At 35.5% G+C, this 25,651-nt stretch overlaps 1 protein-coding gene across 1 annotated transcript in view; it reads right to left on the bottom strand.

The window, feature by feature from the left end:
• The window catches only part of LOC149555806 (pentatricopeptide repeat-containing protein At3g03580-like), a 48,988-nt gene extending 24,410 nt beyond the window's left edge, over positions 1–24,578 (bottom strand). The window contains exon 1 of the mRNA XM_089829959.1: positions 22,391–24,578. Coding sequence (XP_089686085.1) covers positions 22,391–24,292 — 1,902 coding nt within the window. The 5' untranslated portion in view covers positions 24,293–24,578. The remainder of the gene's footprint in view (positions 1–22,390) is intronic.
• Between the last annotated feature and the right edge of the window lie 1,073 nt (positions 24,579–25,651).

The following is a 25,651-nucleotide window of genomic DNA, read 5'->3' as shown; positions in this document are numbered from 1 at the left end:
TGGGACATTCAAGTCACTTTTCCTTTGTTGATGGATAACTCCTTGTGATAATTTCAATAGAGCCCCCACTGGGCCACCACATTTAGAAGGAGGTGAAACTTCCTTCACTAGACAATCAAAACCAAGAACAAAGTGTTGTACATGTTTTGCCTTCACAACCAAATGTTGGAGAAGATTAGGAGAAACCATTTGAGGAGGGAATGTGTGTCCAAAGAAGACCCTACTAGCACCAAAATACAAAGTTCGATCCACAAGGTTTGAGGAAACATCATATGCATCATATTTAGACATAATCATTATCATCTTGTGAAGAATTATTAGAGGAATAAATTGGGCTAGGATAGATAATTATCATCATTTGCATGCTTCCACTAACTAGAAACACCTTTATGATAATACATAATATAAGATAAGATAAGATAATATTAATGTTCAACAAGAGACCACAACATAGGTCTATGAGACTGGGAGCTTACAACCAAGAAGATAGCACCAAATGGAACATCAACTAGTGCTAATAAAAGAGCAAGCACAAAACCTAAAAAGGAGGATGAAGAAGAGAGAAATGTTGGTGTAAATACATATTTACTATTTATACTTACTTAAGTTTACTTAGGTTAATACATTATTTTATTATTTATTTTGTGAGACACTTAGAAGTTTGCATACTTTCATGAGTTGTCATGTTGACAACACAAAAGTAAGCAACTCTAATTCAACACATGGTGTCTACAACATTGGAGTTTGCATCATTAACTAAGTTATCATGTAAACAACACAGTTATTTGCACTTCTAATCTACAACATTATTTTGCATGCTACACCTTTGTAGGCTTATCCTCTCATCATTGCACTTACTCTTGTACTTAATGGAGGATAACCTATATTTGGTGGAAATGTACCTGGTTGTATGACTTATCATGTTGTTGATTCCTATGCATTCTAGAAGCATTCCAGAGGCCTTTATATGCAAGCACTCCTAGTTTATTTTTCATATTGAGTAGAATACATATCAATATTCTGATCATACTCTTTTTGGTCTAATGTTGTGCTTGTGCTTGAGTTCTTTGATCTTGGGTGAATTTTTCCCTAAGGCAAATTCTTACATGGTAGCAGAGATTGGAGAATTTCTCTTCATATAGCCCTTTGAGACCATTGTTGCTTTAGCACCTCGACCCAGATCTGGAGTATCGTAGTCACTGGGCCATTGCATCCAAAACGTTGATTCGGTGAAAATAGGCTATAAATTCACCTACACTAGGCAAAAGCCAATTTTGAGGCAAAATTTTTTTTGCAAATCGGCACCTAAAGGCCTGATTTGCAGGTTCAGGTACAATCTTTTAGACCTGCAATTTAATTTCATTTAGATCTGTTATTTAATTTCTCTATATTTCCATCACAATATTTCTACATATTTTTGGAATTTTTTCGGCCCAATTTGGCCAATAGAGAAATATTTTTTGGTACAAGCACTAGGCAATCACATCCCGACCCTGCACCTTGTGTAGAATATTCGCAAAGAATATTCTATTTTATTGGTGATATCTATAAGTATAGGCAGAATTCCACATCATTGGTATACAAATTTGGCAGTTTTGTACACATTCCAATGGTTATGTACATGAAATTACCAATCAACAGCAAAACCTCAATCGATAGCTTCACTTCATTTTAAACACTGCCAAGGTTTCATTGTAAACATCACTTTCCCAAGTGCACAGTGCGTGTGGGATAAAGCCCACATTGCCAGCACTGGAAACTGTTCCCGACACTGATTTATCATTTTGCAGCACACAATATATTAGCCTGCACATTGATTAATTCGGCCATCACAAAACAAAAACTTCGGTGTTGACACAACATTTTAATTTTTCAATCGTTGTTAATTCTCTCTAGCGGCCATTGTTATTTTCTTGGTTGCTCGACTACACTAACCACCACATGACGCCTCTGCCCAGCCTACATGTGGATGAAGACCCCTCCATATGGACCACTATGCCTCCTGCTATGTGTACCATCCTTTAGCACATCAGACTTGACACATTAGCTTTCCAACAAGCAGCCACGTGTCATTTTCGTACAATCTATATGGTCTAGTCAGCTGCCACATCACCCTGGGAGGTTTTTTTTGCTTATGTCAACATTTCATGGGATTAAATTTGATGACCGTCTGACCGTCATTTCCAGGAATTTTTAAATTGCTATGACAGTTATTTGATCATCAAATTTAAGCTCGCAATTTTCTTCCCTGACCCCTCTCCAAATGTAGTTTTGATTTGATAGTCCGACTTTGGGAGGCCATAACTCAGTCATCTGGACTCCAAATCGGTGCAATTTCTCTTGATTTTGGGTAGAATTTATTAAAACTTTTAGTGGTGGTGTTCTTTTCTGGTTTTGGTGCAATTATTTGTCAGAAATTGCATTTTTTGGTGACTGTACCTATTTAATCATGCATTTTACAACTTGAAATGCTTTGTATGGGCTCATCTAGACACATTTTCAGGTTCCTTTTTTTTTAAAGTGTGTTATTTTTTTTTTACTTTATAGATCTACAATCAAATTATAGGCTTGTGTGGACAAAAATTTCACTTTTAGACTTAGGGCCTTTTCTGCATTGTAATGCTTTGATTACTTTTCAAAATTGTTGTACATCTGAGCTATAGTGCTTAGTGACAAATTTGAGCCCCAAAAGGCAATTGTGAATAGCAAAATTAGAAGTCCACTTTGTACATTTTGACAAGTGGCCTATTGTACGTGCACTACATATAAAGTGCCAAAAGCATCTTTTTTGGGGGGTCTTTTGATTGAGTGAAAAGGAGGGGTGTAAATTGTGTTTTTATGTCTCTCTTGTGTGCTCTTTTCATTTTATGCATCATGGGTTCACCTAAAGGTCCACTTCTAACCTCACACAATTATTCTACATGTAAAGATATTGCATGGAGTAGATTAATGGGAAAAAGGTTTAAGTCTTTATGTTGATGGTACAATTCCCAAATCCACTGATGCTACAACACTTGTTAATTGGAAAAAGCAAGACCAACAGGCTTTAGGAATTATTAAGAATTGTGTACATAGAGATCTCTACTTCCACATTTCCAGTTTCAAGGAATTCAAATCTGCATGGGACAAACTTGAAACATTGTATGGTAAGGTGGATGAGGAAAAGAGATTCCAGATTGAGGACGATCTACTTCTATTGGATCCAAAGAACTTTGACACAATTCAAGATTATATCAACAAAGCCAATGAGTTTAGGGCACTCTTAAAGATTGTGAAAATCTCATGAAGGATAAAAAGTTGATTCATCACATCCTGAAGAGGCTACCTTCATAATATGCTTCCTTTGTTTCGAGTTATAATACTCATAGGTTAACCAAGGGAAGTGCTTTCTAGAAACCTACATTTGATGCTTTTGTAGAGATGTTGATTCTTAAACAATCTCACTTGATAGATTTGGGACTTCTCACAACATCAAAGACCAAAGCATTAGTGGCTAGTGATAAGAACCAATCAAGTCAAGGAGGAAAAAGTTCTAACAATAGCAGAAGAAGTAGTGGAAGAAGAAATCACAATCTGAGACACAACAATCCTCCTCACAACAAGGCAGTTCTTCTTCCAACAAGAGGGGAAGTAATGAAAATGACACACTTTTTTGTGCATATTGCAAGAAGCTGAATCATGATGAGCATCATTGCAAGACTAAGAGACTTGATGAGTTGGAAAACCTACTCAAGAAGAACAAAATTCAAATGCTAAGTACTTCCAAGGATTCAACTCCACCCACTTCAAAGGGAAAAGGGTGAGCGCTTATGAAAAACACAAGTTCTTCATCGAAATTGATTCTTGACTCAAGTGCCTCCTATCATATGGATTCTTCAAAGGGAGACTTTTCTTCATTGAAGCAGTCATAGGTACCGTACATCTTTGTGGGAGATGATACTAAAATGGAAGTTGAAGGGAAAGGACATGCAGAGATGGAAAATGGGGAATTCAAAGACATTCTCTATGTTCCAAACCTAAGCTCTAATCTCCTCTCAATTTACCAAATTGCTCACCTTGGAGATGGCAGCAAAGTTGAGTTTCTTCTAGATTTAGTAATCGTATGAAGTCTTAAAGATGATTCATTGATTGCAGTGGGGAAAGTCAATCATGAAAAGAGGCTTTATTCCTTCTCCCACTTTGTGCCTAAGTCTCCTTCACATGCCTTGTTAACTCAATATAATTCACGAACTAAACTATGGCATGAGCGGTTTGGTCATCTTGCCTTCTACTCTCTTCAACAACTTTGCTCAAAAAACATGGTCAAAGGTCTACCTAATATCAACTTTCCTAAGGGTGAATGTTCATCATGTTCAGTGGATATGAATCTCGAGGAGAAGTATGATAAAGGGAAGTATTCAACAGCTCCAGTTGGTTCATATGGTTTTAGCAGATCCTTTTGTAGTGACATCAGTCAACCAAGGATGTTATATCCTTACTTTCACTGATGAATTTTCACGTTACACATGGATCTACTTTCTTCATCACAAGAATGAAGTGTTGGACAAGCTTATAGCCTTCAAGGCTCATGTTGAATAGAAATCAAGGAAAGCCATCAAGGTTCTTCAAAGGACAATGAAAGCAGATATGTGGACAAAAGACTTAAAGACTTTTGCAAACTTGAGGGAATTGATCTTCAGAATCCACCAACATTCATTCTGCACAAGAAAAATGTTGCAACACTAAGGATACAAACTCTTAAGTCCATGGCAAGTTGCATGATTAAAGCCAAGTCTGTTGATCCTAAACTAGAAGTCAAAGCTGTCAGTGGTTCCACTCATATACTTAATAGGTCTCCTCATAGTGCCTTAGATGGAAAGACTCCTTTTGAGGCATGGTGTGGTAGAAAACTAGTTGTGAGTCACTTAAGAGTCTTTGGTTATCCAGCATGGGCAAACATATCTTCTAGAGGATGCAAGGACCCACCACCTAGGCCTTGTACTTTTATCAAATATGAAGACCATGTTGAGGCATACAGACTTATGGATCTTGAGGCACATGAGATTTTTGTGGAGAAGGATGTTCACTTTGAGGAAAGTTCACCCAACTTATCCTCTAATCCTCTCCGCACTTCATACACTGTGGAAACTGATAGTGACACCAGTAATAGTTCTTCAATAGATTCAAATGTGGGATTCTATTGACAGTTGCAGCAAGAGGTCATGGCATCAGTATAGTCCACCTGCATATATTTCCATAGTGATAGGTCCAGCATAGCAGGGTACACCTCATCTTCCAACTCCAGCAACGGGGAATGAAAACATAGCAGACATTTTAGGTTTGTTTATGGAGTCATACATAGTAGACTTGGGGGACATCATCGATGATATACATCTTCTCTTTGATGAGGTGAATCCTTCTTTAGTTGTTGTGAGGGCTCACTTTAACCCTCATGTCCATTCTCTACATGATCGATCTTTATAGGTTAATATGATTTTTGGATCCTTATGTATAGTAGTTGCAGGAGGTCTCTTTATCATTAGAGGAGATAGATAGTTTTTTGGGATAAGTTCTACATCCATCCTTGCTAGATCTACATTTGTTCTTTTCAGTAGTGTTAGAAGAGGCAATAGTCAGTATCAACACAGAAACAATTGAGTAGGTTTTAGAGGCATCATTGATCATTGGGATTCTTTGTACATGCAGGGGAAGCATCTCACTAGTACCTTTGCCATTGTTTCTTCCAAAGGGGAGGAACATTATTCAACACTTATGGACTAGCTTCTTCCTTGGAGCAGTTATCATTGATCAACACTCTTCATTTTGGGGGGGGGGGGGAACTACCTTGTCTCTCTTCCTCTTCTTTCTTATGGGGGGTACTTTTTCCTCTTATGGGGTTTTGTCCTTCTCATTCTTCACTTTTCTATATACTTGATGTATGTCGTAATGGGGGGGTCTTGATTACTCCATCCATCCATGCATCTTTTCTTTTTATCTCTCTTTTTGGGGGAGGGTTTTTTCCATGAGGTTTTCCCTCTTTCTCCACTTTATGATAGATTGCATTTCATTATGTACATGGGTACCTAACATTGTCTAGTAGCCGAGACCCATCATGCATTTCATCCAACATTCTTTGAATTTGGATAATTGCTTGATAAATTTTGAGCACTTGCAAGATAGTTATTTTAGAAGTTACAAGCACTTACAAAGCATGGAGAAGGAAACTTGTAGCCAGAGCAAATGTTCAAAAGAGAAACCATTTATCACACCTGAAACTCGCAAATACATTCAATGACTAGTGTTGTAGTCATTCAAAACAAGTAATTGTTGAATTTGAAGCTACTTTTCTACCTAATGAATTTGTAACTTGTTTGTTATCTATTAAATTTGAAATTTCTCTACTACTTGTTGATTAAAAAGGCATATATTGGCATGAATTTTCCATGTTTTGTGGTTTATATAGCTTTGTAATAGTATGATCACAGATAGCTTTCTTCTCATAAAAAATAGTTGTCTCCCTTCTTACCTGTCCTTACCCTTGATCTTATCTTTCTTTCAAGTATGTATGTTGCCCATGGCTCTTTTGTGTAAAAGATGTCTGCATTTGTATTTGTACAAATGGAAAAAGCTCTTATCTTTATTTAAAATATTCATTCACCAATCAAGATTAAAAAATAAAAAATAAAATATTTAACCTTTGAAATCCCCTTACTTTCACCATCGTTACCTTATAGTAGTATAACATGGTCATAGGAAGATAGTGCACAGATGGATTAATGAAGGGTTATTCCATAATGTGAGGATAACTTTCTAAAGGCCTATTTAAAGCATACCTATCATTTTAGTTGTCTCTCCACTTTCATCCTACATACTTCATAAAATTTTGCAAAATGTCTTCATCACCAATAGAAGCCCTTGCAAGGGATTCAATATGTGAGAATACCCTAGTTGTGATACCAATGGAAACATAATAGTAGTGAAGTCCCATGTTGAAAATGATAGCAAGCTTCTCAAACACATTGAATTGTCGCATCTTTCTTATTTTCAAAGTCAAAATGAATTGTCTTAATTTTATTTTCTTTCCATTCAATGGAAATAGTCCATGGATAGTAGAAAATTTGCAAAAATGATAAATATAGAAGAGAAATAATGGTAGGTGAAATTTTAAAAAATCATGGATATAAAATGAATACAACTAACTTGGTCCAATATGTTTTCTAGGCATTTAGCATATAAGAAATAATAGTCAACATAAATGAGAATTTCAAAAAGTCCTAAAAAGAAATATAAGAGACTTTGAGCTTATGAGCAATATAAGAGACTTTGAACTAATGATAATGTAGATGACTATACAAGTGACATAATTTCACAAAATGAATAAAAACAGTTCTAAGAAAAGGGCACAAACTTAGTCACAAGAAAAAAAACAAGTTTTAATCAAGCTAAGTCAAAAACTATAGTAGTAGGGTAAATTATTGATGAAGATCATAAATATGCTTTAAAAAGATAAAGGAGATAACAAAGTATCATTATTTTAAGAAGATATAAACACATTCACCTATAATGTGTGAAGTAGTTATTCGAGATAAGATAATTTTATTAATGTCCAAAAAAAATCACAATGTGGGTCTATGGGAGTGGAAACTTACACCAAGAAGATAGCATAAAAATAGAGCACCAAATGGTGTCCACAAAAGAACAAGTACAACAAATGAAGAAGAAAGCAGGAGACATCACAGAAAAGATTAGGTTTTCATGCTCACAGGGCAAAAGTCCAACAACGACTGATTTGGGTGACTACCAGAGGCCTTATGATGAGGCTAAGTGCTATGAGATGAGTGTCGCTAGCAAAGAGGTTCCCTACAAAGTCTCACAGATCTGGAATGGCCCATGTTAGGGAAACTATACAGTTGCTTCACACCCTAAGCTAGAGGTAAGGGCGAGAAGAAGGTTGTAATAAGTTGTGCTTGGGTCTGACTCTTGGGAGATGATAGTTGTAAAGTATGGTCGCAAAGCTGTATGGACTCATGGAGATAGAGCATAATGTAACACTAATATGTGTACCTGAAAAAAATAAGAGAGGGATCCACAATCTCTAAAAACAAAATAAAATCTCCCTCTAATCTCATAGTATATGGGGCATCTGAAAAGACAATGGATCTTAGATTCTGCCTCTGCTAAGGTACAAAACCTACACACCCGATCGTCTCTAGCAATATGGTGATCAACCTAGATCCAGAGTCTGTGTGAGCCCACCCTGAAGGAGCCAAGGGAAATACACAGGGCTTGTGTCTAGTGTCTATGTAAGTACTCAGGGTGTACAATAATCCCATCCTGAATATCTAAGAAGTGCTCGATGTAGAAAGCTATCCTCAAACATAGTTCCCCCTGGAGGATCAACCCAGGTCTGTATAATATACTTCCTGTAGATGTTGAGTCTAACATGTGGGTTCAACTCCTGCTGAGAGGGGAGTAGATGAGCAGGAGCATCCAATGAGAAATGGTAGGGAGGGAAACAGTCAATGTCAATCCCAATTGAACTCAACAGGATAGTAGCCTAAGCATACCAACAATGAGCTCTAGTGGCTGGATTAGAATCTACAATAGCAATTGAGGAGCAGTAGTCTAAGTAGGTGTATCTATGTTGGCCTTCAACTAAGTCTACAAAGCCATGAAGATAATGGAGAAACCAGATCAGGTCAAAAATAGGTGTAAGCCTTAATGGGTGAGCTCCAAACTCAGCCAAAATAATATTATGGGGGGTAGATCTATGACATCTGATAATTCGACAGAGGAGCAGAGTTTGGGTGCACTTGATCATGGCCCAATCCAAGTCTAGAAGGGAAGGACCCCAAACCACCAAACCATAGAGCATTGTGGGTTTTACTAAGGAATCCAGGAGGGATAGCTTAGTCGATGTGTCCTAAAAGTGGTGTCTGAAGTACTGTCTCTCGAGCGTGGCAAGGGAACCCAACCATTCACTTGATATGAGGTTGAATGGTTGATCACAAGATGAAACAAGATTCAAAAAACTTAACCCTAAGGTATGTGTAAGATGACGCAATCTCAACTTCCTGACCTTGGAAGTGAAAATGGAGATGTGAGGTCTTCAGACCATTCAAGACCATAATATGAGTCTTCTCAAGGTCCACGACTATCTATCTCATGTCGCAAAAAGATGCAAGTCTATCCAAAAGCCTCTAAAGACCTTCAGGAGAAGCAAGAAGAACCACATCATTAGTAAAGAGAAGGATGGAGATCAAAACCTGTTGTGGATGACAATCATCATTCAGAAGAGAGGAGTAACTATGAAAAGCCTTGAGCTCATCAATGTAGATCCTGAACAAGGTGGGCAAGAGAGGATAGCCTTGCTTCACCTCAATGGTGCTCTGGATAGGGTTAAAGAGGCCCTTAGTGGTCCTGAGTCTACCAATCACTGTCTCATATAACCTCATGATAGCCATCAGTAAGATCTTAGAAACACCAATATCTCTAAGTCTCTAAAAAAGGGCCACTTTGGGGATGGAATCAAAAGCCTTACGAAAATCCACAAAATAATAGTAGACTTTCTTCGAGTGGTGCCGAGCCTCTTCAATAATAGCCTGTAGAGTAAAGATATGATCCATGATCTAGTAGTCTGCCATGAATCCTACTTGACCCTTAGCCCTACAATTCTTTCTGTCAAGCTCACTAGATAAAATAGTATTCAATGTTGTAGCATAACGTTTGGCAAATGTATGCCCAATGATGATGGTCTTATAGTTCCTAGGATCAAAGGCCAGCCCAAACTTATGGATCGGGTGAATAACATATCTCGACCATGGGTCTGAAAAACCAAAACAAAAACCACTCTATTAAAGAGTGTAGAGAGATAAGGGCCCAGGATCATGGTACCGAGCTTGAAGAACTCAACCTAAAAACCCTCCTCATCAGATGCCCTATTGCATCTCATAAGTCTGATGGGCTCATAAATGTTGGAGGTGGAGAACAAGTGATAATGACGGGTGGGCTGGGAAGGGGAGTGAGCTAACCCGAGATGTCATACAACGTGGAGACATGGGAGGCATGGAGGCAAAGGATAGGGGTGGACTAGGGTTGGCTATGCCGATGGAACATGGTGCGCCAAAACAATTTGGGATACTGAATAAGCATGTTGCAGAGGGATCTACCTGTGAAGCAATAAATAACCACTTCTTATGGTGAAGAAAGTGTTTGTAAGAGAGTTGTAGATTGGTGAAAGCAGGGGAATGAGTATCAAAAGCCAAGCACAAGGAGTGGTGGAAAGTTTTAAAGGTATCATCAAACCACTGGTTCATGGGGCAAGTATTCCATCGAACATATCTGGGAGTCTTGGGGATGGAGTGGTGGGGGATAGAGAGGAGAGATGACTCCCAAATCACGGTGGCTAATGAATGAAACATGGTAGACACCTGACTATGAGCCATGAAGTTAGCGTGATAGAGGAATCTTCTCAAATGAAATATGAAGAGGTCTTGATCACTATTCTCAAAACATAAATGGGTATGGGGGTGGATCTAGGCAGGGTGACTAAAGATGAGTGGAAGAGGGTGGGAAGAAACACAAATTGAAAGGCTAAGGAGGGCATGATCAGCCAAGGGAAGATGAGATATGGTAAAGTTGTGGATGGAGGGGAGGAAAGAAGCAACAGTGAGGATATAATCAACGATGCTCGCACCCCCACTATGAGGCCAACACGTAAAAAGCTTAGAATCTAGGAAGCAAGAGAGGCCATTCAGAATCACTGGTTTGGAGGACACACAGAGCTAGATAAGGTGGCGACCATAACAAGTTAGAAGGGCCCACAGTGATCCTTAGACAATCGTTGAAGCCCCCATACTAGTAGGATCCCTCTCTATAGTACAAATCAAGTCATAAACAACCTCATAGAAAACCACATGAGGATCGTTGATAGAGGTATAAAGGAAAGAAAAAATTTAGCAAAACTTTTTTCCCCATGAATTTCGCCTTTTCTTTGTCATTCTTGAATTGATAAATTGTTGAAGTAAAATAAGTATTATTTTATTACATCTTTCGTAAATATTGTGTTCTAAATTTGCACTAAACTTTTGGTTTTGTGGACCAAATATTCTACCTCACAATTTTCTCAGTGACTATAACAAGGATGTTTGAAGCCCCACAATTCTTAATTACTTGATCATCCTGGTTGTCCATTCTTCATACACACCTAGATTGAAAGTGTCATTCTTTCATTCATACTTATTTTTTAGCCTTAGTTGATTTGTTGAATCCAAGTTAAATGTCGTTTTAACCTAGTTTTTCTTGTTCAAATAAACATAATTTTGATGTTGCATCATCTTGGAGATATGCTTGGGTTAAAATAAAAAACCAAACAACCAAAACAAATTTTAAATTCCAAAATCATATAATTTGTGAATGGAAAATAAAGAAAAGAATAGTCATTTGTTGATTCATTTATGCATCCAAAGCCAGCTTGTAGAAACCCATCACCCACAAAACCTATTTTTGAGAAGGCTGGGAAGCTCCTTCTCTCATTACAATATAGACAAGTTGATTCTAGTTCAAAAGAGTTCCAATAAGGGTGTACATGGAAATGTTATTAATCAAGGCATTCCTCAATGCCCACAAAGCATTGGTGGACATGTGAATCGAGCTCTGACAACCTGTCTTTGTCTCCTCCAGTAATTGTACCATTTTCTCCCAACCAAAATTATTAACTTTGACCTCAATTGTACATTGAATAGAATTAAACAAATTACCAAACTTTAAATTAAGCTTCCTAAAAAAATCAGCAAAGAGAGCCCCATCTTTATTTTTAACCAATCCTTCTGATAAGAATTCATTTGTCTAACATTACCACTTGTCATCTATCATTGTAAAAAAAAAATAGATGCCTCCCCATGATAACATATAACTCTATTTTTCCTAGCATTTTCCACATCTTTAAGTGTATCCAAAACTTGGAAGCACAACTAAGGCACGTAGGTCATGGAGTAATGTAAACCATGGAAATTAAATAAAAATAGTATCATTGTCATTTTCTTAATTTTTGATTTTACTCACTTTTTTAAATATCATAATTTTTATTTGAAAATTTCATTTTTATGTATCACATTGTGCAGTACTAAATTCGAGCATTTACAAAATGCTCCAAGACTCTTTCACTGCATAAATAAAATGGCCTAATAACATAAGAGAATAAGCCACCCAAACTCCCTACTCAATGCAAAAATAAGCAACACAACTACTACCGAACCATGGCTCAGCAAAAAAATACAATGAAGCATACAATTTTACTTCTATGTGTGTGAAGATAATAGTAGTTAGCATAGCTAGTATATTTATTTGATTTGTATTGATACTACATGACAAATTCCAAGATGTAGTATAGTCCAAAAGGTACTATGATAAAAATAGGGCTGCCAAGAGTCATAGAGCATAAGATATGGTTATGTTTCAAACAAATCTTCTTTTGCAAGTTTGGGGACAAATTTTGTGTTTAATTTAAAGATTAGAAATGATGAAGGAGGTACTAATCATACTTGCATGATAAAGTTAAAAGCTTAACAAGGCACATCTGCCAGTCAAAATTTCACATTGAACAACTATGGTTCCACATCCCCTTCTTCCTAGCATGTAATGTTTTACAATCAACATAAAGATTTTTAAATATAATTTTCAAAATATTTTATTTTACAGAAACAAAAATTTAGGACTTATATTCTTGTCGTCAAATCTGAATCATTAAAATGATAGCATGAAAACTAGGTTGCCAAAATTTATTTATTTCTATTTTTGTTAATAATTTGGGATGGGCACTCATGGAAAAAAAAAAACTTTGTTTAGAATGCCACATTGTATTAGTGCACAAAAAACAATTTTAACTGCCATTTCTTTAGAAGCAATTCAATGGAAGTGTAGAAGGTATGGCATTGAAGTCTTCTAACTTTCTTGCACATATAAGATGATTGCATATTGATTAGTTTGAACCATCCTATATATGATTTCCATACCAATCATATTAGCAGCTAATTGTACCCATTTAATTTACAAGAAGCTAAAACAATGCATACACAACTTTGTATAACTTTTGTATTTGATAACCAACAATGCATACACAATTTTTCAACCAGTATAGAGTAATATCACAATAATAATAATTTATGAGATCTATGACAAAGATCAATTTATGAGATAATAATAAATTTGATAGAAATACTTAGACACATGTAGTAACTAAATAACTAATTCAATATAAAGGGTCTAGTGTGAATTTGAAATTATTACACCTAACCAAATTTCCTTAAGGATATGAATTGGATCTAATATTATTTAATATTCATATAAATTGCTTAAATTTTAATCTATTTCAATATTCTATTTTAATAATCTTTGGAATAAATGTGTAGTTAGAAATTGACTTTAGACTATTTCAAAAAATTTAAGAATATGTAAATAGGAGTTGTGATAAAAAAAAAAAATGGAAGAGGAATTTGGAGTGCTCTTTAACATTTTGAGTTATTTCTAGATATACAGATGAGTAAGCTACAAATTATATATGAAATTGTGTTGATGATTTTGTGGTATTTATGTAATCACCAACTAGCAAAATCAAGAATTTTACATAGAGATATGCAATACTAACTGAAGTAAGCCAACACATTAATCTACATCTTTAGAAAAGATTGTAATCTTAGGTACTATTGTTTTAACTTCACATACAAGAATCTCATACATAACCTACAATAATGTATCTTCTATCTAGATAAATGTGGATATTAATGACATCCAAAACCTTTAATATCACTTTTTAAAAGTTTGATAGTTTTCATTTGTAAAATTCTCTCTAACTCTCCATGTCATTATATTTTTACAAGTATCTACAAAATCTATCTTCATATTCTTTCCTCCAATTATTGTTCTCTTATTTCTTTCTTACACACATACATTTAATTCCATATTCATCCATATATCTCTATTTTCCTTCCTCTCTAACTATAGGCAAGAACTATGACACATTGTGTCCCTTGTTTATTACACTTTACTCTAATGATCTCCATATGCTTTATACTTGTATAACAACATATATTTTCTTTTCATACTTAATTGAGCCCAATCACATAGGTCACTTTATCATTATTTAAATTTTACGTGAACATTTTAAACATCTTAAATTTTATTCCTGAATAACTTCAAAATTACATTAAATTATTTTAAGTTGAAATCAAACAAGACTGTAATGACATAGTGTAAGTTCTTACATTGTTGTTTTGAAAGCAAGTGCCACTACTCAACTCTCCATGAATGCAATAGAATCTACTTAGACATCTCTAACCAAACTAATTTTTTAATAAAAGGTGGTGAGTCTTCAATATATTAAGTAGTGAACAAATCATACAAGGTTCACAGTCCCCAATACATTAGAGTTTTGGTACTAGGAGTGTCATAAAGGAAAAATAATTATTTATAAGAACCAAACAACACACATCTTATTATATGAAACTATTAGAAATAAATAATCTAACATCAAAAGTCACAGATTACTAGGAGATGAGAAAGAAAATATAGAACATTTGACCACATTGTAGATTATTAGCAAAAATGTGGAATATGGGTGGTGAACACCTCCAAATTTCTCCAAAAGTAGGGTGAAGACATTGGGGTCCAAAAATGACATGTAATGAGGCTATATATTTTTTTGTAGCGTTCTCCAAGATAGGCTTGGGAAGAAATGGTCAAAGTTGAAGGAAGGATAGCAAAGTGTCATAGATATATGACCTAAAGAGAAAACAATAGCCTAGTACAAGCCACACTCAAAACATACCATTATTAACATGAACGAATTTCCACAATCAGTCATAATAGAGAGATGCATATTCTGGATTCGATTGTGTGCCATATTTTTGCATCAACATTTCGAATCACACTCTATGATCTATCATCAGGATCCCTCTAGCTCTTCACATCCTAATGATGGATCATAGAGTGTGATTCAAAACGTCGATGCAAAAATATGGCACACAATCAGATCCAAAATATGCATCTCCATACCATTATTTGTATGTTTTCATCTTTTTCATATATGGAAACTATGATTTTTGTAAAAGTAATTTTGTTTAATTTTGTAAATCACATTTAAATAAATAATCTCTCATGTTTTGTTAGCACACCTTCCCCTATAAATATATTTGTGTTTATGAGATGTAGGGAGTTGGAGGAAACATCCCCCATCATCCCACCACCTCCACCACCAACCTAAAGACATTTATGTGATGCTCCACTAATTTTGGGAAAGCTTGGGTTTTTCGAGATATCTTCAAGAGGTCCAAGGAACTCCCAAGGGTGTTTTCATTGTTTCCAACACTTCTAGGCATCCCTCATACAAGGAAATGAGAAAATAAAATGTTTGTCATAAATACATACTTAATGGTGTATGGGCCTAAACCAAACCCTAAGCACTCACAAAAATCTTATGGATATAAGAATCTAAGACTCATTCTAGGTCATTTCCAAATATCAACAAAGTTACAATTGAGAGAAAGATTGCAAAGAAAGGGTATTTCGAATTAGGAATAGTGAAAATAAAAGTAGCATGAGAGCAAGTGTGAAGACTTCATTGAATCAACACTTTCTTCAAACCTGAAGATGACCTTTGGCCCTTTGTGACATTTTATTTTAATTGTTCAATTTGAAAAATAACTACTCATTATAGTTGAGTACTATCAAAATTAATTTAGCCCAAAAAGCTTACTCATTACATGTTACAATTTAATTTTTTATTAAATGATCGATTTTTTTATTTTATAATTTTCAAACAATACTTGGATGTTCAATCTATTTGTTAAATTATTCATAAATGTTTATTTTTACAGAAATATTTGATTATAATTTTCAGCATTAAAACTCAACAATCAAATAAAGTTTATTGTCTTTTATCTATCATCTTCGACACTTGATGTGGACTTACAAGTAAGAAAAACAAAAACAAAATAATTGTTTGATAAAGGTTGATGAATAATGACCATATTTTTGTGTATTCTTTGCTCTTGCATTTTGTGTTGTTGTCACTGAGTGTGTCCCTCATTAGATTCAGAACATGCTTTAACAACCTCACTTGACTTCTATAAGCCTGGTGATTTTATCAGGCATTGACGGGTTGGTCTTTTAATACAACAACAACCTTAGCCATCAACAAGTGGGGTCAAATTTTGGTCATAGGTTTGAATCCTTACAAGTTGTGGCAAGTACTGTTGGGAGGGGGATTGTTGGCAGTGGGCCAGCGTCCCTCATTGGATTCGCAACATGGTTCAACAACCTCATGTGTCTTCTATAAGTCTAGTGGTTGTATTAGGTATTAATAGGATGGTCTTTTGGTGCAATGATAACCTTAGCAGTTAACATGTGCAACCATAAGGAAAAATTCCTTGAGCATAAGTTATTACTAATGACATTATGATATATATGGTAACCAAGAATTTTGTTTTGTACAATACCATTATGAGCTCTGCTTCTCAAAACTTGGAAAGGGGACCAAGAAGAGCCTAATATTGGAGTTCAATTAGAGAGATTAAAACAAATGTGGGGGCGACAAATGAGACAGGGGGTGGGGGAGAAGGGGAATGAGGCTACTAGTTCTATTGGTAGTGCATGTTTCAACTGCCCTTCCAAGTTATTATAGAACTTTTCCAAGGTCTCTTTGAAACTGTAACATAAATATTAGTATCATATATCATGACCACATGAATATGTGAGATAGCTATTAAGATATGTATATTGAATTCCTAATTTTAGATATACATTAGGGAAAGCGAAGGAGGGACCTTCAAGCATAACCTTCCAAAGGACCCAAATATGATTAGCACAACCCAAAGAGAATGCAAGGGGTGTCAATGCTGAATCAAAATCCTTTTCCAAGATGTATACTCAAAGGATCTTTTCTATAGAATGCTCTTTCCTTTTAATGTTGTGTGTGTTTTTAATGCAAGTAAATTAACCAATTGAACTGCAACTAATGTAGAAACACACGAAACTATCAAATCCGGAACATCAAAATAAGTGTTGTGAAACGAGAGCTCTTTGTGAGCTTGAGTCCTTGCCTTCTGCCTTTTGGGGGTATCATCTTAGTATGTTTATGTGGAAGCTCAGTGTTGTAAGATTTCAAGATGACTTTGTGCCTCTGTTTTTCTTCTTTTCCTCTCCCTCTTACATTTATAATTTCAAAGTAATATTAATGTCTATAAGTGATATTTAATATATGTCAAGAAGTCATAAGAGAATTGTAATATATATCAAGTGGTTATAGAGATTAAAATTTATGAAATATTGGTAAGTTATATATTATTTATATTTATATTTAATTAGCAAACTTAAAAGATCTTGAGATATTATTGAAGTTGTAGTTGACAACAACACAATTTAAAAAATCTTATAATTTTCACTAAGAATTTATCTCAATGTTTTTTGTAGAGTAATAGTTTTAAAATTTTAAAACTTTAGAAATTAAAGAATTCTTATGTTTAAATTTAAAATGCTATTAAAATAATATTTGATTATAATTTTTTTAATTTTCACTTTTTGTATCACTATGTTTTGGAAAGAAAATTATAATTGTATTTTGTTTTAAATTTTAAAATAGTCTTAAATTATAAATATTTTTGTAATTAACTTTTTTCCTTTTCATTTATAATTTTATTTTTAAATTTTTTATTTAAACTTAAATTATCTAAAAGCATTTTACCTATTGTTAAAAAATTTAAAATAGAGAAACCACATAAAATAAATTCCTTTTGCTTAGTGAATTTGATTGTTAAAAATAATGCATCTTTTAGTGACTTGTGGGGGTTCTGCTAAAGTGATATCGTCATTTATATTTATAACAATTAAAACAAATCAAGCTTCAAACGTGTGGACTTCCCACGTTGGTTGCACATAAAGCAACTCTACGATTTTCACCATGCCTTGATGATTATTTAATTTGAAATAGCTTAAGAAAAATCATTTTAAATACATCAACTTAATTTAAATGTGTAACAATGGGTTCTCCAGGTCTTCATTTTCACGGAATTAGCACATTTTTAAACCCACAAATATTCGCCGATTGCCAATACTGGCAAGTTGTGATGGTTAAGTTGTTATGTTGTTATCCTTCCATCAAGGTTCAAATCTCATGGGGATGAGGTCCCCCGTTTGTAGCCTCATTGGTTCATAGCTCCAAGTCAAAGCATTTACCCCTATTCAAAAATAAAAATTTAAATGTGTAACAAATGAAAAAGAAAAAAAACACTGAATTCTTGACTTAATGAATTTCAAATTTCAAATTTCAAATTAGTCTACATTATGCAACGTTAAATAAAATGACTCGTATTTCTTAGTAGCCTTAATTGCTATCTGTAACCACATTTTATCAGGGCGGAATATCATCGTGACATTGCCCAGAAAATGAGTGAAGAAATGCATCTTTAATAAATTAAATAAATAAATAGAAGATTAATGAGTTCTAATATTGTCTAGTTAGCGTGTTGAAAACTGCCCTGACCAAAATGGTAACGAGTTTTACTTTTAAATAAACTATTTTTTTATTAAAAATGTTGTGCCAAACTGTTGTGTTGGGCGGTGCATACTCATTTCCACACTCAATGGATTGAATCCTCACCCTCCACGTTTAGTTTGATCCTTTTCATGCAAAGACCGATGAAAGGGCATTACAGCTTCAGTCTGACCTACGATTTTGTTGCATAGCGAGCTATTGAATTCTTAAGGCATTTGGCAGAGGACAAATCATTTCTGCACTGCATCTGTTGGAGAATTTGTTGCTGTCTATGTACTATGTAGAGGCTCTCTGAAGTTGTTGGAGAAGGGGAAGTTGTTGGAGCCCCTGAACCTACACACACAGCAATATGGAAATCGAAAATCATTGGTTTTCATTAATGGAGAAATTGCACACACGAGATGCTAATTCCATGAGGTTACAAAAACATGCAAGAATAGGAATTTTGTTTTCAAATACCACGTTCTTTAAGAGGACTGTTTCAGATAGAATAGAATATAAACCAGTAATCCCTAATTAAATCACCGGGACAAAGACCACATCGCTTTTGTTGAAACTGGAAGCACCGAGATTTCAATCCTATGAAATTTTCCCACTTTTCAATTGTAACAGCCGCTCAAGAAATGAAACCGTAGTCACAAAATTCAGAAACCCAACTCGGAAGTTCCTACAATTCCACGCAATTAATAGCCAAAGCTCGCACAACTCTGTCATGGCCGTCATGTCTTTTGGAAGTCGCTCCAGCCATGTCATCGTTAATCAGACAATCTGCATCAATTAGGTGGTACTTGATTGAAAGTAAGCCCTCGACAATGAACAATTCCAACAGATTGTTAACATCTATGTCTTCAGCTTGGGGAGAAACAGCACAGTTAAAGGAGCGGAGCTTAACGAATATAGGCAGAGCTTCATACCAGTCATACAAGAGTTCAGGGGGCGAGCTAAACAGGGCTGATTTGGCATTCCAGAAGAATGGATTCTTGAACTTTGACAGAATATGAGGTACTCTTTCGATCAGATACGATTTAGCCCCAGTGGCCTAAATATGGCTCGCAAAATATTTTTCACGCTCTTGCTTGGACAACGACTTGACTTCAAGAATGCACTCAACATCGGCGGTAATTAGTATTTGCTCCTCAAAACATTGAATGATTATTTCTTGTGCATTGCCGAAATGAGTGTAAGAGGTAGCGAATTGCTTTCATCCTCTCTACAGTTCACCATTGCTGAAATGGGGGTATTCCAGGAGCCCAGGCTCATGGCGACAGTTGAAGCAATATCTTACAGTCTTCTTAACACATTAGGCATTGGATAAGTTTCTAATTGAGGGAAGCCGTTTCTGGCATCTTGGACTTGGAACCCTATCTGGTATCCAAGAGCCGCAGAGGCGCTTGAAAGCCTGCATAATCCCACACCGACGTCTTCCCATTTCATGATCAGTATTTAAGGCCGAAATGAGCATTTGGAATAATGGTAGAAGCGGCCTGTTTGATTTAGCTTGGAAAATAAAATGTTGATTTATCTGCGTCTACATGCAGAATAGCGGATATGCCCTACATTTTCACAGACTACCCACCGATGGATAAACTAGAAGAGGACATGCCAGATACTTCTAGAATTTGGAGGAAGTTTTCAGACGCTTGCCACTTTGTCTGGCTATCTCTTGTCTACGGACAATCACCCATGCTTCTAAATCCGTCAGCACTGACAGTAATTAATGCATAATTATAATTATCTGTTCACTTCTTTTTTCCTTATTTTTGGTTTAGAAAATTCAATTTTACTCCCAGCAAAATTGGTACTGACCAATATGAATTTAAATATTATTTTACAACTATTGATTTAAAAAATACATAAATTTTAGACCTTAGAATGTAAGATTCAAACATTGAAAAAATTAATAGGGGATGTCTAATGAAAACATTAGTTTCCTGTCTATATATAGGCAGGGACTAATAACAAAAGAGGAATGAAACTCACCTCGAGGGCCAATTCAGACGTGAGGTGCAGTATATTCAAAAGAGGCCAATATGGATCAGGTGCATAAGGATCCAATTCTGTACTGGACTATGCACGGGCCTAATTCTTTTTCTACCACATGTCATTCTTTTACTGTTCCAAGTTTCTAGTCCTCTTGTTGTTGAGGGAAGCTGGTCTACTTAGAGTTGCGTACTTTGTTAAATGGAACCTTTAGAAGAGCGGAGAAAGCTGTAGTTGTCCTTAGCATGTTGTATCTTGATCATAACACACTGATGTACAAGCATATAACAGATGAAACTTTGAAATACTCATAATATGTTCTCTCATCTCCAAGACCTATCCCCATCATCCCCACGAAGAAAAGTAATCTCTGAAAAGTCACTGGGATGCACCTGGCATTTTACTCTTATAAAAAAATTCTTATAACTGGACTCGAAAAGTACTCAGCAATTAACCTGTCCAGGACATGGTCTAATTGAATGCAAAATATGGTCATCACGGTCATCATTTCATGACCAAAAATTGCACAAAACATCCAGCTGATACAAATATAAACCTGCATATATAACAAGTATACAGGTTTTCAGCTTAAATGGCTGAGCAATATGTAAAAGATAATAGAATTAATCCAGACTTTAAGACAGAAGCGTATAAACAACATACATTTCTCGTTCTGTCCAAGAATTGGCTTGATTTTAGGTCGTCGTGATTTTTGCTGGCTGATTAGCGTTCCATTTGCTTCAGGAATTTGCCTTCATTGATATTTCAAATTCTTGCAGCTCCTCATCCGGGCTTTCTATGCAAAAGCAGACTTTGTGGAAAAAAGTTCATTGTCATGCATCCTACATTGTATTATAAAATAGAGCTTTAAACTTCAACAAATTGCAAGAGTGACATGCTGCATCCTTTTTAGGTAACAACCTTTGTTGATGACCTGCTTTACCAAGCATAAGCATCCCCAATAATCTTCACAAGGACATTGTCCAAATTTCAATAATCAAAATGGTTCATATTTCTCCCAAAAATTCTCTCACAACAACTTGTAGATAAAGTTCGAAGCAGTTTGGCATGGCTGAAGCTCATCATAACTTTAGCTGTTCAATTGTTAACTTCTTATGGCAATCCTTCTGACGCCATTGAAGACGGGTATTCTGATTGGGATTTATCCCGCTGCTTTCATCTCATAAGACAATTTTTTGTAGATCTCCAGTATTACTGGATGTGAATCTCCTAAACGAAAATAAGCACTACATCCAACTACATCCAACTACATCCAGGTATTTTTTTAATTCCTCTATCATTCATAAATTTCCTTGCCATTTTAGCATCATCCCACCTGCCTGCTTCTGCATAAATGTTTGACAGAAGAATATAAGGAGAAGCATCTTTTGGATGCATTTCAAAAAGGAGTCTTGCAACAAACTCTCCTAGCCCTATATTAGTATGTGATCTACAAGAACCAAGCAAACATATCCAGACAACCACATCAGGATTTAGAGGCATTTTGATGATAACATTTAAAGCTTCCTCAAGATAACCAGCACGGGCAAGAAGGTCAACCATGCACACATAATGATCCATTGTAGGAATCATGCAATAATCGTTGGTCATACTATTGAAGTATTTACAGCCATCAGCCACTAAACCCGTGTGGCTGCATGCAAATAAAACACAAATGAAGCTAACATGGTCGGGATTGGTTCCAAGGTGTTTCATCAACTCAAAATGTTTGAGCGCATCTTTGCCGTAACCATGTGTTGCATATCCTGCAATTATTATATTCCATGCAGTCACATTTGGTTGGCGCATATAATTAAACAATTCAAGTGCTTTCTGCAAAATTCCACATTTTGCATACATGTCTATAAGAGCATTCAGAACCACATCAGATAGAAACCCCTTTTCAATTATTTTTTGATGAATCTCCATACCCCTTTCCAAAACCCCAAGTTTGGCACAAACTGGGAGAATGCTGGCAAGGGTTGCTGAGTCCAGTCTTATGCCTGCAATTTGCATTTGCTGGAATAGCACTATGGCTCTACCAAAAAGTCCATTCTGTGCGCATCCCCTAATCAGTGCAGTCCATGAGACCACATTTCGCTTCGGCATTTCTTTGAAAAGACTCAAAGCCTTATCAAGAACGCCACTTTGGGCATACCCAGTAATCATCGCAGTCCATGAGATCACATCTGCATCACGCATATTGTCAAACAAAATATGTGCTCTTGACATGCTTCCACATTTTGCATACATGTCTATCAGGGAATTCAAAACTACGTCTGACAAAAATCCCCTTTCGACAATTTTTTGATGGATCTCCATACCCTTTTCCAAAGCTCCAATTCTGGCACATGCTGACAGGATGCTGACAAGGGTTGCTAAATTCGGATTTAAACCTGCCTGTTGCATTTCATTAAAAATTTCCAAGGCTTTTTCAACAGGGTCATTTTGTGCATACCCAACAATGATCGCGGTCCATGATACAACATCACGTTGAGGCATTTCTTCAAAAAGCCTCAAAGCCTCATTAAGAAGACCATTGTGTGTGTAACCTGCTATGATTGCATTCCACGACACCGTATCTGAGTTGTGCATTTTGTCAAACAATTTGCGTGCTTTCTGTATGTTCCCACATTTTCCATACATGTCTATGAGTGCCGTCACAACCACATGAGAAAAACACCCACTTTCAATAACTTTTTGATGGATTTCCATACCTTGTTCCAAAATCCCAAGTTTGGCACAAATTGGGAGAATGCTGGCTATGTTTATTGAATCGGGCTTTACACCTGCCATTTGCAATTGCCGAAAACTCTTGAAGGCCTTCTCCACGAACCCATATTGTGCATATCCCACAATCACTGCATTCCACGCGAAAGCATTTTGTTGAGGCATTTTGTCGAACAATATATCTGCCTTCTGCAACCATCCACATTTAATATACATGTCTATCAGGGCAGTCACAACTACACCATCCAACAAGAACCCACTTTCTATTACTATTCTATGGATCTCCATACCCTGTTCAAGAAACCCTGTTTTGGCACATAGTGGCAGGATAATGGCAAACGTTGCAGAGTTTAGATTTATGCCTAGCAATTGCATTTTCTTAAAAATCTCCAACCCTGTTTTAACAAGCCCGTTTTGGGTAAATCCAGCAATGATTGCATTCCATGAGACAACAGTTGGTACAGGTATTTTGTCAAACAGTTCGCGTGCTTTCTGAATTCTTTTACATTTTGCGTACATATCTATTAGAGTGGTCATCACGATTGTGTCAGAATCAAATCCACACCTAATGACTTTTCCGTGTATCTGCACACCATGATCTACAGATGCCATGTTAGTACATACTGGTAGAATACTAGAGAAAGTGAACTGATCAGGCTGGACAGCTGTTTCTTGCATTTGAGAAAACAATGCCAATGCCTCTTGTGAAAACCCATACCTTCTGTAAGCTGCAATCATCACATTCCAGGAGAAAACATTTGGCTCCGTCATGTAGTTGAAAACATTTCGAGCATCCTCCAGACTTCCACACTTGTCATACATGTTGATAAGAGTGTTTTGTAAAAATGTGTTTGGGGTAAATGGAAGTCCTTTGTCGTTGATGTGAGAGTGGACTTTCTTACCCTCAGCAAGCGTTTTCTGGGTAATGCAAGCCTGTAATAGATGAAGGTATGTACAAGAGTCTACGCAAGGATTCTGTTTATTAAGAAGAATTTGTACAGCCTCCTTTAAACGACCTTCTGTGTAGAGTGCTTTGAGATTGGTTATGGCTGACATTGCATGATTTGAAAATGAAATGTGTGAGCATTTTGTGTCAATACTTATTATCTTCTTACTCTGATTACACTATTTTATAATTTTGGCATTTACAGAGAGTAGGCATGAGCTTTCCAGTGTCATTATGAGCAAGAGTTTTTTGGGAAGATTGTATACGCTCTCTCATTCACCTTTGAATTTATCACTGGAGAAATATAACTTCTTAATTCTTCCAACGAATATATTTTCTGAGCGACAACTTGAAGATTTTTATGCTGAAAGATATATATTCAGTTTATTATAATATTTCAAAAAAAAATTCAACATAATTGTATAAAAGAAATATTTTTTATTAAAGATAATTCTTTTTAATATGATCAAGTTGAGGTTTCTTCTTCTTCTTCTTTTCTTTTTTTAAGTTAACATAGTTTCATTTTTAAAAAACTAGAGAGCATGTGAAAGTCATTTAATTTTTTTGGGAAAAATTTATTAGTTTTGATGTTGTTTTTATCTTGATTAAAAAATATTTTTAATAGCATAATTTAATTTATAATTTTTTAAAATTTTATATGGATAATATCTATGTAAATTAATAATTAGTGTGTATTTGAATTATATTTATTTAATTATAATTAGTTGTTTTAAAAATATTAATATTAAGCGGTAGATCTATCAATGTATTGTATTTGTATAATTTGATGTAATTTTGCATATTATTTCAATGTATTATATGTGATGATTATGATGCATAATAGCCACCTTTTAGATTTGTTGTCTCGTATCCTTGTTTCACTCTTAAATCTTATGCAATACTCACAAATTAAAGGTTGACTCTTTTTAGTATACAATAGTTTTCGTGCACATCATAAACCTTGATATTACAAAGCACCTACCACATAGCTTTTTAATGAATGTTGACCATCTCTCCCAATGGATTTGAACAAAGGTATTTGTATCGAGATGTACCTTTAAAGTATGTCTTCGACCCACATGAATTCCACATTAAGAGTCACTTTTTTTTTAAAAATATCATTGCTACTTAGATCTATCTCTAGTGTAATGATAAAATCATCTCCCTTTGAGGGAGCCAAAGAGCTCCTCTTGCACAACTTAAGTGTTTGGTCCCACAAAAATCAGATTTTGACAAATTACCACTCTTCAAGAGCATTGTATTTGCAAGATATGCTCCTTCGAACTAAGGAATTACTTGAACTAGACGATAATAGAAAAATCTCTTCAAATACTCACATATTTTTTCCTAGGCTCTTATGGCTTATGAGGATATCTTTCTCTCTTCTTGAAAGAGATGTTTGACCTTTATGAACATATTCTTAGAGGCACATATACTCCGCAAATGTTATATTTGATTGATTACTAACA

This window comes from Cupressus sempervirens, chromosome 5, assembly GCF_028749045.1.
Source record: "Cupressus sempervirens isolate cs-2001-9-10 chromosome 5, ASM2874904v1, whole genome shotgun sequence".
In the NCBI taxonomy this organism is placed as follows: domain Eukaryota; kingdom Viridiplantae; phylum Streptophyta; class Pinopsida; order Cupressales; family Cupressaceae; genus Cupressus; species Cupressus sempervirens.
This window is presented reverse-complemented; position numbering and strand designations above follow the sequence as displayed.